We start from the raw sequence: 13,875 nt of genomic DNA on the forward strand, positions 1-13,875 counted from the left end.
AGGAGCCGCGGGCCGCGGAGCGGCCTCTCAGCAGGGGCCGGGGCTCCGCCGAGGCGTGCTCATCGCACACGAGGGGTCGGCACTGGCGGCGGGGGGGACAGGCCAGTGCCGCTGGCTGTCCAGGCAGCGCTCGGCAGCCTCTTCCAGGAGCCCCGGGAGCGGCTGTGTACGAGGAGACGGCGGGGCGACGGTAGGGCTCAAGGGGGAATTAGCGCGGGGTGCGCTCAGAAAGGAGCGGAGCGGGGAACAAATCCCGGGGGAGAGAGGGGTGGGGAGCTGGGGGTGCCAAACCGCAGTACTGCCTGGGAACCTGTGCTGGGGGGGAGCAGTTACGCTCGAGGAGAAATTACGTTCCCTTCTAAAAGTGCACTGGAGAAATTGGGGACAGGAGGTGAGATTGAGAGAAGGAACTCTCTTTACGAAGAGCTTACGTTACCTTTATACGTTTCTAGCTGCCTGATCCAAAGGGGCTCTGCTTGCCCACTCATCTGTGAATGTTAAAAGGGAATGCTGGACCTGCATAGGTTGCAAATGGACTAAAATGGAAGCTTTTGCTAACTAAAACCAATTCCTTTTAAAATCAAGGTTGAACGAGCTTGTTAATAAAAGTGGGTCTATTTTCCTCCTGTAACTGGCTCTGTTTTTTTTGTCAGAGTCCAGCCTGCTCTCCACCATCTAAAAATCCTGACGTGGCGGGTGTCCAGTTCTCCCCTTGATTTTAAGAGAGTTTGCCACGTGTTGTTTTTTTTTGTTGTTGTTGTTGTTGGGGGGTTTCTTTTGAGGTCTCCTCCAGCACTGGGGGTGTTCGTAGCCGTTACTCCGTGGAGAGGGCAGGACATCAGAAACACTTTCTTCCCCCCAGCCATCCTGGTGTGTCGCAAGGAGGACGCTCGCTGCCTCGCAGGTAGAGGTTGCAACGTGCTCCTTGCTCTCGCAGCTCCTTGGGCTGCTTGGCGAGCCATGCCATGGCCTCGAAGGCAGCTGCCCACTTGGCCAGCCTCTGGGGCTCGGTTGTAGCGGTGCTTCTGGGCCCGTGCTGGCCCAAGCGTGACACCCGCGTCACCCTTGGGCTCTAGTAACCGCTATACAGCTTTGTGAGTGGAAATCTTCCTTGGCAAACGCGCTCCTCGGTGCTGAGAGAACTAATAGAAATGCTGTAACACTTTGCTGTGGCCTTTACAGATATCATTGAGGAGGAAGGGGCAGACTGAAAAAATAACAGCAATAATAATGTTTTTGACTTGATGTATTATGGCATCACGTCAAGTTATGTCAGGGAGGTAACATCTTTTTGTGTGTTCGAAGTGACATAATGTAACTTGACGGATGTGGTGTGACTTGGTATTAGAAAATACAGCTTTACAGTGGAAGTTTGGCAATTACCGTCCCAAAATGAACATTGCAGGCTGAGAGGAGAGAGGTGGGGAAAAAAGAGGAAAATAGGGAGGGAAAAACTTCTCCAAGGCTTGCGTTTTAGTCGGCTCCCCTGTGTAAATCACTGCCGGATTTGCTGTGGGCAAGCCAACCTACGCACTGCGCAGTGCATTTATGAATTTCAGGATAATGAGAGTTAAGATATTTCTCAAATACATAAATGTTTTGATTGCAAAGCCCAGATTTCTGCTTAAAAAAGTAAACTGACATGAGGTATCGTGATTAATTCTGACAGATTGTGTTAATTGTAGTTGACTTTAATTGCTGTACAAATGTGTTGGGGGTTAGAAAACTTTTTTATTGTTGGTGTGTGAAATGAGTAAGCAGATAAAGCGCTTAAAAATATCCGTTTGTAGAGGGGGTGATCCAGCTTCTATGGCGTTATGAAGCAGTGAAGGAATAAAATGTATATTGGTTCTTATAAGTGCGTTACGCCGGCAGTAGGCGGTGGCTAACTATCAAAAATCTGCCTTTCTTGTAGTTACCAGATAGTTTAAATGTACCATATATTTGGAGGTAAGTTTGTCCATTTTGAAGGCGATGGGATTGAAAAGTATGCGAACAGAACGATGAAACACTTCTGGAGTCATCATTTTCTAAGGGAGGCCAGTGGTATATTAGAAGTATTAAAATGCTTCACGTGGACAAGGGTCTGCGTTCTCCTTAGTTTTTGCAGTGATGCTTTTAACTGTTAGACTTTAACCTTTTGGGTAAGGTCCTTCTCCTTTTCGGGTCGTGATACTACTTGCAACGATTACTTGGGGTGGCTGCACTCACGCTAAAATACTTATTGAACACTTGCAAACTAGCATCAGCGGGAAGCAGGAGTTGCTCCGAGTGCTGGCTGAGAGCGGTTCTGCACAACATGACAGGTTTAACGTCAGGTACGTTCGAGGACTGGTGGGATTAAGTCTCCTGAATGAAGGGGGAAGGAAAAGCCACTTCAGCTGGGGATAAGGAATCTAATTAAAACCCGGCGTTAGGGATATATAACCGGAGCCCGCTGTCAGGCTTTGTACCGGCTGCGAAGGGGAGGCAGAAAAGGAGCAGGAAAGGAGCTTTTCCTCGGGTGAGGGGGCAGAGGGAGCGGCCGTACGGTCCCAGCGCGGAGCTGCGCCGCTTGGGGCGCACGGCGCGGCCCCCCGGCTTGTCCCGGGGCGGGCGCTCTGCTGGGAAGCGGGGCCGAGCCGGGCCGGGCCGGGCCGTTCGCACCGCCGCGTGTCGCGACAGCCGCCCGGGGCCGGGGGGCCGTACCCCCGGGGCCGTCACGGTGGGAGCGGGTCGCCCCCGCGCCCCGAAGTTTGCCGGCGGGCCCCCGCTGGGGCTGGTCGGGGCCGGGCGGGCGGCAGGTGGTGCTGCCGAGCCGAGCCGCGCCGTGCCGTGCCGTGCCGAGCCGGGCGCGCTGCGGCGGGGCTCGGGGGCCGGGAGGCGGAGGCAGCGGCCGGCGGGTGCGGGTTCGCCCTGCTGCCCCCCCCCGAGCCTCCTTCCCCGCGTGGGGTCCGCGCGAAGCCGGGGGGAAACGCTCGGGAAGGCTGGGGGCTGGGGAGCCGCGCCAGCCGGGGTTACGAGCTATCAAAGGCAATTACGTGAAAATAGATTACGCCGTGTAAATCGAGCCGTTTAGAAGGCGAGAGGCAAAGAAACGGCTCCGATCCCCCCTCTTCCTAAATTGCAGTTTTAGTTCTTGGCGATTCTGCGGCACAAAAGTAGGTGAGACCGCTTTTGTATCTGCAAAGTGCTTTATTTCTGAGTGTAATTCTAACTGAGTGCAATCTAGGTTAAAAGCTGGACAACTGGGTAATTAGAGCTCACTTGCTGCTAAAGGACGATCGGCTGTACCGTAGCTCATTTGTGTTCCCAGAGACTTGTTCTCTCCTCCCCCGAGCGGAGGCTGCTGGAGAAGAAGCATCTGTCCCCGGACCCTTCCTGATTGCCGAGATGATGGTGCTGGACAAGGAGGACGGTAGGTGGGCTGAGATTCTGCAAGCTTGTGCTTGGTGGCTTCTGTGTGCTGCAAGTGGGTAAATAAATAGTTTGGAAACAGATGCGTGCTGTGCGTGTCGGAGTGATCTGCGTTCAGCTCTGATATTTTCCCTTGTGTTGAGAAAAGCATGCTTGCTCTTAATTTTTTTTTTTTTAATCTCTTCTCTGGCATGATCGAACCAGTCCAGAAGGGTTTACCCCGGGCTCTGTTCGCTGAAGGAGAGAGCGAAACCAGCTTGATTTTGGTTTCTTATATCTGTTTAGATTTTTCTTTCTACAACTTACTCTCATATATCCATTTTAGCCCATTTATCTTAACAGCTTTTATTGTAAATCTAATTTTGAGATGCTTCCTTCACATTGCATGTCATTTGGGTCTCTTTAATGCACGCCTTTAATATCTATTTTTCGCAGCTTTCCTTCGTAGCTATAAACATAATGACAATAAGCTAATAAGCTGCTCTCGCAAAAAGAGCACTAGCTTATTCTAAGAATGTACTTCCTTCTCTAAATGGCAGAAGTGGAGGTTCACCTGGGAGGTAATTTAATGAATGAAGCTGATATAGAACTTATTTTAGGACTTCCCGTATAGTTATTTTTTAAAGTCAACTAGTCCTTGTTAAGGATGGCTAAGGGTAAAGAAACTGGTGTAAAGAAAAGTAGACGCTGTTAGCGATGAGTTAGAACGACCTGGTGCCGCCTTGTGCACGTTGCCTACCAGGGCGTGCAACTGAACTGCTCGGTCACCAGTAGTTTCTAGGATGAATGCGGTAAGTCTAATCACAACTTCTTAATGAGGTCTTTCTAGGGCTGCTTTGTGGCTCAGGACTCCTCTCATAGCTTGTACCCTGAGAGCAAAGATTAAAATAGGGGCAGAGCGGAAAGCTTCTGTACTCGTCCAGATGGACTTCAGTTAATGGCACTGCCTCTTACCAAAGACCTTCACCTTGGCGCTGCGCGTAGCGAAAGAGAGAGCTACATCTGAGCGCCTAGCGCACACTTGTAGCTACTACTTCATTGCTTCATTTCACCTTTATAGGTGGGTGAAGTGCTGTGTAATAGGTGTGTTGCTGGATTCTATGATTTTATTTTTTTAGAAGTCTTTTTACATATATATTTTTTTGAAGTTATTAACAGTTGCCATTGGAAGTATAAGAAATTACTGAATACTTCCAATGCTGCAGATAGAAACAGCTTTTCACAGGGATCCAATGTGCTTGGAGAAAAATGGAAATGGAGCACTTTGGCAGTAGGATTGATTTTACTTGAATATACACATTATTTTTAAAAATATGTGAGAAAAAAAACCTTGTAATTCAAAGTCACTTGCTTTTCTGTGTGCTAACTGGGCATTATGAATGGTACTGAAAGCTGCCCTATGTTAATAAGTTGCTGCAAAATGATTTTTGTTCCCCAGCCCATAGCTGTCTACTGGTATTTTAAAAGCAAAGTAATGCTGTACTGGGGAATAATCAGAAAAGAAGGCTTGACTATTGGAAATAGCAGATATACACTTACTTTTAACCAGAAGGTCTTGTACTGAAGTTCCTCTCCTCTCTTCCCTCCTTGCCTCCCCCAAAAAGCGGGGGGATTGCTATACTATGCTTTGCATCTAGCATTTTGAGGTCTTTTGTCTCATGACACCTTTGATTTCTAAAATAATCTAGTGCACTAATGTGAACAGAATTTGCGTCTAGCTTCTGGGATGGAACATGAATTTTTGTTTCATTCTGGTGTGAAGTGTTTGGGACAACGAAAAAATGTGAATGGACTTTTCACAGAGATGTTGCACCTTTAAAATCTGATCCCAAGGAGAAATGCATCATTGTTGGTGTGCTCTCTTATACAGATTCCAGTCAAATTTTGATTAAGTGTTGAGCAATGTGAGGTCACAGCACCCCTGCATAAGTTTTCCTGCACTTCTGAGTTGGTTCTGCACTAATGAAGTTGGCATCCTAAATCTGTGAGGTAATCTTCAGGTCGAAAAAATAGAACAAATTCTCCATCTCAATTTCTGTTGAGATCCCTTAAGTTTCTTTGTTAACACAGTAGAACCCATCTAAAAAAAAAAAAAGATGTGAAGCATCTGTTACACATCTTCTAGATCAGCTTTGCAGTTGACTGGACTGTGGATAAAAGACACGCTAAGTGGTTGAGTATTGCTTATGCTAGGAAAACAAATGAAGCTAACAGGGTTTCAAAGGCTTTGAAGCAGTGTTGCTCTCAGAGGTGTTCAGTTGTTTTCTTTGGCAATATAAGTTGAAGCAAGCTAGTTTACTTTATTAGAGGCATAAGGCTACTCTTGTAACCTTCCTCTGACTAAGATGAATTTGGCTGGCTGACCTTATTTCTTACTGGACCACACGTGTTGTGCTGGGCTTTGGGTTTTTTGTTTTTTTCCCCCTTTCAGGACTCATCTCTTTTAAAGGACAGCAGCATTTTCCATATTTTGTTAAATCTTCCTTTTCAATTTGTGTTTCCCTATAGAATTATGTTCTGCTATGATGGAGCAATGCAAATCAAGTAGAATAGCCCAAATTAATTCTTCACATTGGCGGCAGCGTGATTGCCTGCATGGAATCAATAATGCATCATGGAGGGATCAAATTTTTGAGTATAATGTGTGAATAATGCTTGACACAAAACAAAAATTCAGTCATCATAATAGCAATTAGGAAAAAGCTGCAGCTTATCCCAGCTGTAATCTCTGCTAACAATGAAGCACAGCCTGGTAATCAGCGTGTATGGTATGAAACGCACTAATAGAAATCACGGTTCTTTGTTATGTGTGGGGAGGGTGAAAGTTTCCTTTTAGCTAACTTGTACTGTGTTAACTAGACATCGTATCCTCGAACCAAATTATTGAGTGTATGTGCACTTGTAAAAGCCCTGATCAGCTGCATATTTGTCCCAGTGTTTGCACAGGCAGCAGCACCCCAAATCATGGATCCTTTGTGTTTTAAAGCAGAACTCTGATTAAATAGATCGCAAGAGTAGGCCAAGTAAATAACATGGGAGGACTGTGTTAAATGTGTGCCAGTACACAAGCCTTATTTCTATTTAAAAAAAAAAAAAAAAAAAGATGAAGCTATGGGTCTTTTTAATTATTTTTAAAAATGAAATGAAGAATATGGATACCCAGTAGTTGTGTGTGTTGGGGTTGGAGAATGGGCCTTAGGTTGATGGGAGGTATTTAGGGCAATGAATATTAGGTAATTTGAAACTGGATTAGTGGCAGCAGTTGGGTTCCCTGTTGTGTAAGAGCCCATCTCACCCTGCACAGGAGGAAAGAAAAGCAGCATTTGGAATTAGAAAAGCAGTGAAATTGATTGTATAATGGCAGGCCACAAGTGCAGTTAAAAGAACGGTGCCACAGCACCCTAGCCAGGGCAGCAGAGCTGTGGGCTGACTTCATGGGTGAGTGCCTGCTGCCAGCTTGGGGGTACCCACGCCTGCTAGGTGGATATGGAGACTTACATACCTCCAGCAAGATAAGTCTTGACAATCTGCTTCTGTTGATAAAAATCATTATACACACAAAAATAAAGCATGTACAGGTTGCCCACAAGCCTAATGAAATATAGTACCGTGTAGGAAGAGGAGTTCTTCTCCATGCTGCTGGTACCTCTTGGTTTTCTTTTTAAGGTACCTTTCTCAGATGAACCTACTGAAGAATTGTGTAAAGAAAGAGGAGGGGAAATGGCAGGGTGGCTTTTTTCCACTCACATGACATGGAATTTAAGTTTAATACTCCTGAAACTGCCTCTTTCTTTTCCTTCTTTTTTCTTTTCTGTACTGTTCCCGTCTACCTAGGATCTTCTCCTCCTTGGTCCAGCATTACATAGCTTCCTGTTTAAAAAGAAACACTTAGCATCTTCCCAAATATCGTCTTATTCAAAGAATGTTTGATAAATGTCATCAAAGACCCTGTGTTTCCTTATTTAGCTGGGTTACCTGTTGGTTTGTTGAGGGTTTGATCTTGACACACCATGGTCTTGGTGTAATTTCAGAGGGCTCGGTCTGTCCTTAGTTTGTGACTGTCGTTTTGTGATTCAGATGTACCGCAGTGGATTAATATATTTACCAAGAGTCAAGAGAAGGTTGTAGAAGCAAGAATCTGAATAAGACCAGAGCACACTTGGCAGAGGAATAAACCATGTGAGACTCAGTTGCCAGAAAGGACCAAAAAAATAATAATAATAATTTGGAATGTTTCTTCAAAGCTGACAAGTATAGAGCTAGAGTTAATCAAGGTAGGTTTCCCCCAGGTGTCCCATGCACATGGAAATGGCAAATACCAAGGCATGAGACAACTCTGAGATAGTAAAGTAACTACTTAAACCTTTTCAATAAATGAAAAGTACTGTAGTTGGAGCACTGAAAACCTAGATCTCTATTTAATGAAAACTAGTTTCTCTTCTATGAGAAGAAGACGGGTGAAAGGAGCTAGCATTCCTAATATGAGCAAACTGCATTGTGTAGGTGTATTCCTGCCAGGCAATCAAATATTTTTAGTATTTTCTCAGATGAGATAGCTGAAAGATCTGGGTAGACATCTTTGTAGGGTGTCATCATTCTTCATTCCCAGATGCCGGTGAGATGTGCTAGTCATCTGGTTGGCATAACAAGTGTTAAAACAGCGTATGAATGTTTTTCAGCCTGGGTAATATGGCAAAAGAAGAAACTGGTTCTTGGAAATTAGTAGCATTATAATTTTGGTTTAATATAGTAGAAAGGATGCTTGATACCCTGGCAGCAGAACATAATTTGTCTTCTTTGGAGTTAGTGTTAAATTTTATTATCTTTAATAGATACAACGTGAACATGTCAGCCTGTTTGTCATTGCCATTCTGAAAATACTCTCTTATGGCAGAATCTTCGGAAAAATTCCTTTTAAGAGCAGTGCATTATTAATAAAGTAATCCATTAGGTCTGGTGATGAAGGGTCACAGCAGAGTCTGAAATACGTTTCTTAAATGGTTAAGAAATTTATCATGGTTGGAGGATTAATTGATTTCATTTGGAGGCTTTCTTAAGGTTTTCAGGCTTTGTGTTTGGAGATAGTTTTATGCTATCTGTAAATGTGCTTGCTGCTCAAAGTTTTGCTTCGCTGTCATTAGCATGAACTATTATGTCCCTGCTAAAGGCAAACTGTTCTTTTAGCATTATGACCAACTGCATCTGTGAGGAGTCTTACTTCAGTAAAGAATATGAAAGCTTATGGCAAATAAGGTATTTTACTTGAAATCAATTCAAAATCAGAATAATGGCATCAAGCATTAAGCATTGTGGTGTAAGAATAAAGAAAGCACTGCAGATGCTGCTAAATGCTGAACTATAAAACTCTAATGGGTCTATATCTTTTTAGAATTGGACAGAACTGTCATCATTTAGAATACATAGACATTGTTTTAAACTGTATAGAAATTACTGCCCCCAACTTCAATAATGTGCGTAACTGTTGCCAGGGAATGATTTATTCAGTGAATGTAGAGCCTATTCACTGAAGACTTGGGGGTGGAAGAAGGGGCGACGTAAAACGAAAGTTGTTCACTACTAGATTAACATAATTAAACCTATAGATGGTCTGAGAACGATTTGCAGCAGCTACTGTTTTTTAATTCTCGGTGTGTAAGTGTGTGTGCATGTGTTTTCTCTGTTCTCCAACAGGATGACTCCTGAGCCTAAGTTTTTCAAGAGCAATGTTGGGTGCTATCCGTGCAAACAGATGCTCAGCTCTCCTTTCCGGTGAATGTTCTTGCAAGCTAGTTTCTTCATACATCGCACATCAAAGCAGATAATGGAGGCTGTTGTCCAAATGTAGAGGGTTTTTAAATTTCATTGAACGTTTCTGAGTTCTTTTCTCCAGTGTTCAGAGTTCCTTGCGTGCAAATCAAACTCTGAAAGGGTGACTTGGGCAGTGAAAGTAATATTTGCCTTCTTTTTAAACTATTGATTTTGACAGTTCCGGTTTTTCTTAAAGAAAAGTGGTTGGTTGTTGCATATTCATGACTGAACTGCCGAGAACTTGGACCAGAATTAAACAATTAACCCTCTTGCCAATGTAAACATCCATTTGAGTGGAAGCCAGGGATGTTCCTACTCAGTTTATTATGGATCTGAGATATAGAAATGTATTCCGGAGGACTGTGTTTCTAATAAATAAGAAGGCATAATGAGAATGTAACTGGGAAGGAAGACAAAAGCAGCCATGCTTTAAATTGTTAATGATGGTGCCAGTGGCTGCAGCTTTACCACAGCTGTTTAAATTGATCAGCTAGTGAAAATGTTTTCTTTTGGCATTTTCCCTGCATGTGCAACTCTTTCGACGGGAGTTCTGGAAGCTTTTCAAAGGAGAATCATGATCTTTTTCAAAACAGACGTAGAACAGCAGAGTTTCCAGTACTTTGGAATCCGATATTAAAGGATGCAATTCCGTTTCTCTTTTGTAAAGTTTTTGGCTGATGTGCCATTGCTTCCCCTAAATTCCTTTTACCTCTCATTTTTCTTCCTACTCCAAAAATATTGCAAATTGCTCACTACCCAAAAGAGAGGAGACAGCAGCAGCTCACTTTCCAAGTGTCCTTTTTCCCCCCATCTCCTCTCTCTTCCTGGCGCTGCTGAGCTCGCTCAGAAGAACAGAAAGGTGCTATGTCAATTTACTATGCATCTTTTGGTCAAGCAACCAGTGTGAAATTGTTCTGCAAAATGTACTTCTGCAGAGGACACTTGCTGCTAATTTGTTTCCTGGTTGGCTCTACCTTGCAGCTGATGTGGGTTAACCGATATCCCTGTAATGCTTGTGTCGTTTCCTGCTGTTCCAGAGAGATGGGTATACTTTCCTAAAGGATATGATCCCTTCAAGTTAAGTAGTAGAGGAAGGTCTTACTTTCTGTATACAGACAAGTGACACGGTAGAGATCTGTGGGTGGAGGACTTGCTGGAATTGGCGAGCCTCGGTGTGTTTTGCAGAGTAGTTCCTGCCTTGGGTTCCCACCTGAAGGAGCTCGTGAGCAGACCTCCTTGGGATGTTGTGTAAAGCCGCCTCCTGGCACACTTGATGGCAGGTGACTTGTGGATAGGCTCTGCCTTGGGTAATGTTGAGCAACTTGGTTTCTGCCTAATGTACGTGTAGTGGGGGTGGGTATTGAACATTATTCAGAATCCATTATATATTTATCTTCTTACTCCTTTGTGGAAAATGATTTCTGTAAGTACCCTGTTATGGTTATGAAAGCCTGAACCAAGCATCAGTCTCAAACCCTTTGACCTGTCTGCACAGAATGGAGATCTGTTTTGAAAAGGACTCCTTTATATCTGTTTTTACTCCATGCCCTTCCATTCATTTGCCTATACAAAGCAATAAAGGGTAAAACTAAAGTAACATAAATTGGTCTGTCTTCCTGAATCCATGTCTCGCTAATGTACCCAGATTAACTCAACTGTAAATTGTCTCCTTTGGATGTCGTGTCTTGCTAAAAGTTTCCTATATGATTCATGATTTGGATTGCTTTTAACAGCTATTGGCTAAGCAATATGGTAAATGTACAAGGTGATGCAATTGGCATTAGTGAGAGGATGCACAGGAGCATGTAATGCAGTCAATACTACATTAACTACTGATGCCCAATTACAGAAACTGGAAGAGTGGCTTTTAGGAGCATTAGGACTTGCAGAAGAGCTGAGATCACCTGCCGCTCCTTGCCTAAAAGCTTCACCCTTTATGCGCTGGGATCAAAGCAAACATTTAGTTGCTATTTTGTCATGTATAACAACGAAGGTATTTCCCCCCCCCCCTTTTTTTTTCCCAAAAAGTGTCACACTGATGCTTTTAGCACATGTAAAATCCTATCTCCATATTTCAAGATTCTTCTTCCCTCTCCTGGGGCAAGACTTTATTTGAATAAAAACTCTTTAACCACTCCTGTATTTACTGCTTCTCTGAAGCTTACTACTTTAGCCATTTTTCTTTTAAAGAAATAGTAAGTGCAACGTAGTGTCCTATTTCAGTGTCAGACAAGGCTCCCCTTCGCTCCCGCAAGCTCCTTCCCTTTTCTAATCTGTATATGATTGTTTGTGACCTCAGCTGGCTTGAAGTCTCTAGAAAGAGTGTTTTAAAACACAACCAGATACCACATAAAACAGGATATTTGAGTGTGTGACCTCTCTGCAGTCCGCGTTCAGATTAAGCACACATTGTTTCCACCGTTGCTTTTAAAACCCATTTGCAGTAGACAGCAAAGGACCACATTACACTAAAAGACAGTGCATACTTTCAGTTTGAGCTGGATGTGATCACAGCTTCTAAATCTATTTTAAAAATAATGAGCAATGTCACTGCTGCGTGGCAAAGCTAGCAACCCACAAAGTTCCTCTGGACTTTGAACAAAATGGGAAATTAAGCAGTTCTAAGAACACTGAAATATTTTAATATAAAAGACAGCTGGCAGGTGGCTTATTGCTCTTGTTGCAGCATTTGTCTTTACTTCCAGCTATGCTATTTGGCATATCACTGCTGCTTTTAATCCTCAGAGCATTCTGCCAGCACTAAGCATTTTGTGCACCCCGCGTTGGTGTCCCCTGCTACGAGGGCCTGGGTATCAGCGGGATGTGCCCGGCGAGCATCTGGGTTTCTGTGCAGGTTGTCCCAGGCTTGTTCTGCGTGGCCCTTGCTGCCCTGCCCAGCACAGGAGGAGGGGGGTATCTGAAACTCCTTCTCCTCCTGTGGCGTCCGGCGCTGGGCCCGGACAGGAAAATGAGGTAAGAGCGTGCTGTAAGGCAGCCTGACGGTGTGCAGGCACTTCTTCACCAGCAGCACTTTGCTTCTTGGGGGGGATGCTCCAAGGCGGCGTGCAGCTCTGCCCCGTGTCCAGCTAACGTCTCAGCTGCCGGGGGGCCGCCTGCAGCTGGCGGGGCAGGGGAGAGGAGAGGTAGGAGTGTTGTGTTCGAAGAGGACTGTTGTGTGCAGTTCCTGATCAAGGCTCTTTTGAACGTCTGGGAGAGGGGGGAGCAGAAGGGAACCTGCTGGTCCTCTCCTTGCAGTAACGTGTTTAAAAGGTGGCACTAGCAGTGGAGGCATGGGGGAACTTGACCGAGCCCTGCTGTTAGCAGCTTCAGCACAAAGTATCCTGTGCACCCTGCGCTTCCCAAGCTGTACAAACAATGCCTTGAATGCCTGAAGTACCCAGCAGGGCAAGTCCAAACGTCCTTGAGTAACTTTGTATTTAGGCAGTGTTTTCTCTCTCGCTTTGATCAGGAGAGAGCAGATGTGTCTTTTTCTGGTGCATGTGTTTGTCCGCACCCCCCGATGCACACGCGCTCCCTGTCCTTGTGCAGGGGCTGGAGGTTTTAGGGTAGGCTGTTGTTCCTCTTTGTTCTTTCTTATTATTGTTTTTTGCAGGGAACCGAAGTTGGAATGTAGAGAGGTCAGACTAAACAAGCCTTTAACTTTCTCTCGTTCCCTTATCTCTATTTAGTTTGGATAAAATAAATTAAAAAACGCACTAAACATATAATAAGGCTCCCTTAAAAACCACATGTATGTATAATCGATTCATTGACTAGTCTTTTTGGGGGGTTTTTAAGCATTCAGTCTAAGTGGGCTGCTTGGTGAAATTTGTACATTCATAAAATAGCTGATTGAAAAGCAATATTTCAGATAAATACAAGCCAGCGATCTATCAGCAGTTGTAATAAAAGCTGGGCTTCAGGCTGTGATTTTATTTTGAAATAATAAGAATTGCTTTATTCTTTTTACTTGAGTTACCATGGTAATTCTGTCGTGTAGCAGTGTTATATTGATTTAGAAAGTGGACAGTAATATTTCTTTTGTGTTATTCTGTTTCTAGGGGTTGATTTCTAATTTCCACTTGGAGATTACTTTTATAAATTTCTTAAGTCCTTCCACTTTTTTCTCTAGCAGTGTAATTTTCCTCTCACACATTGCTATTTTCTGAGCTTATTGGTTTGCTCTTATTTTAAATTAAACTTGCTGGTTTCAAATATTGAAATGACATCTTTGTCTGTGTCTGTACTTTGGTTTAGCAAAATATTACAGTCTGCTGTTTTATGCTTAATAATTTAAGGGAAGCTTTATGTCTGCCATCAGTGGTTGTTGGTAACTTATGACTATACCAACACAGAGCTTAAACCTCTGACATTTTAATATTGTGTAATGGTGCTTCCACCCTGCACACCACGTCTCTTTTTTAATCTGCCTTGTGCATGCGTATGCTAAAGAGAATGACAATTAAATTGTGAAGAGATCAAGTGGAGCTTGTGGTGGAGCTGGCCCTTGGCCACCCGAGGGCTGCAAAGCACTCAAGGGAACCACTGGTCTCCCTCCAGCACACAGGTACCTTTCCTGGTTGCCTGTTTTCCTCACGCAGTTACATAGCATCAAGTTTTGTGCAAGGAAAACTTTGATTCACAGATGTGTACGTACATACGCAATGATGG

At 44.1% G+C, this 13,875-nt stretch overlaps 1 protein-coding gene across 13 annotated transcripts in view; it reads left to right on the forward strand.

Moving 5' to 3' along the window:
- LMO1 (LIM domain only 1) overlaps window positions 1-13,875 on the forward strand; it is a 68,525-nt gene that overhangs the window by 10,887 nt on the left and 43,763 nt on the right. The window contains exons 1-2 of one of the 13 annotated variants that reach the window (XM_080593358.1): window positions 2,285-2,318; window positions 3,296-3,397. The exons of 6 other annotated variants lie outside the window; for them this stretch is intronic. In XM_080593358.1, the coding sequence (XP_080449484.1) occupies window positions 2,300-2,318; window positions 3,296-3,397 (121 nt within the window). In that variant the 5' untranslated portion in view covers window positions 2,285-2,299. Of the gene's footprint in view, window positions 191-2,284; window positions 2,319-2,453; window positions 2,504-2,602; window positions 3,145-3,295; window positions 3,398-13,875 lie in introns of those variants that run through there. 6 more of the 13 variants (XM_080593359.1, XM_080593370.1, XM_080593371.1 and 3 more) reach the window with 6 other exon arrangements.

Source organism: Anser brachyrhynchus (genome assembly GCF_964034855.1).
Source record: "Anser brachyrhynchus genome assembly, chromosome: 5".
NCBI lineage: Eukaryota > Metazoa > Chordata > Aves > Anseriformes > Anatidae > Anser > Anser brachyrhynchus.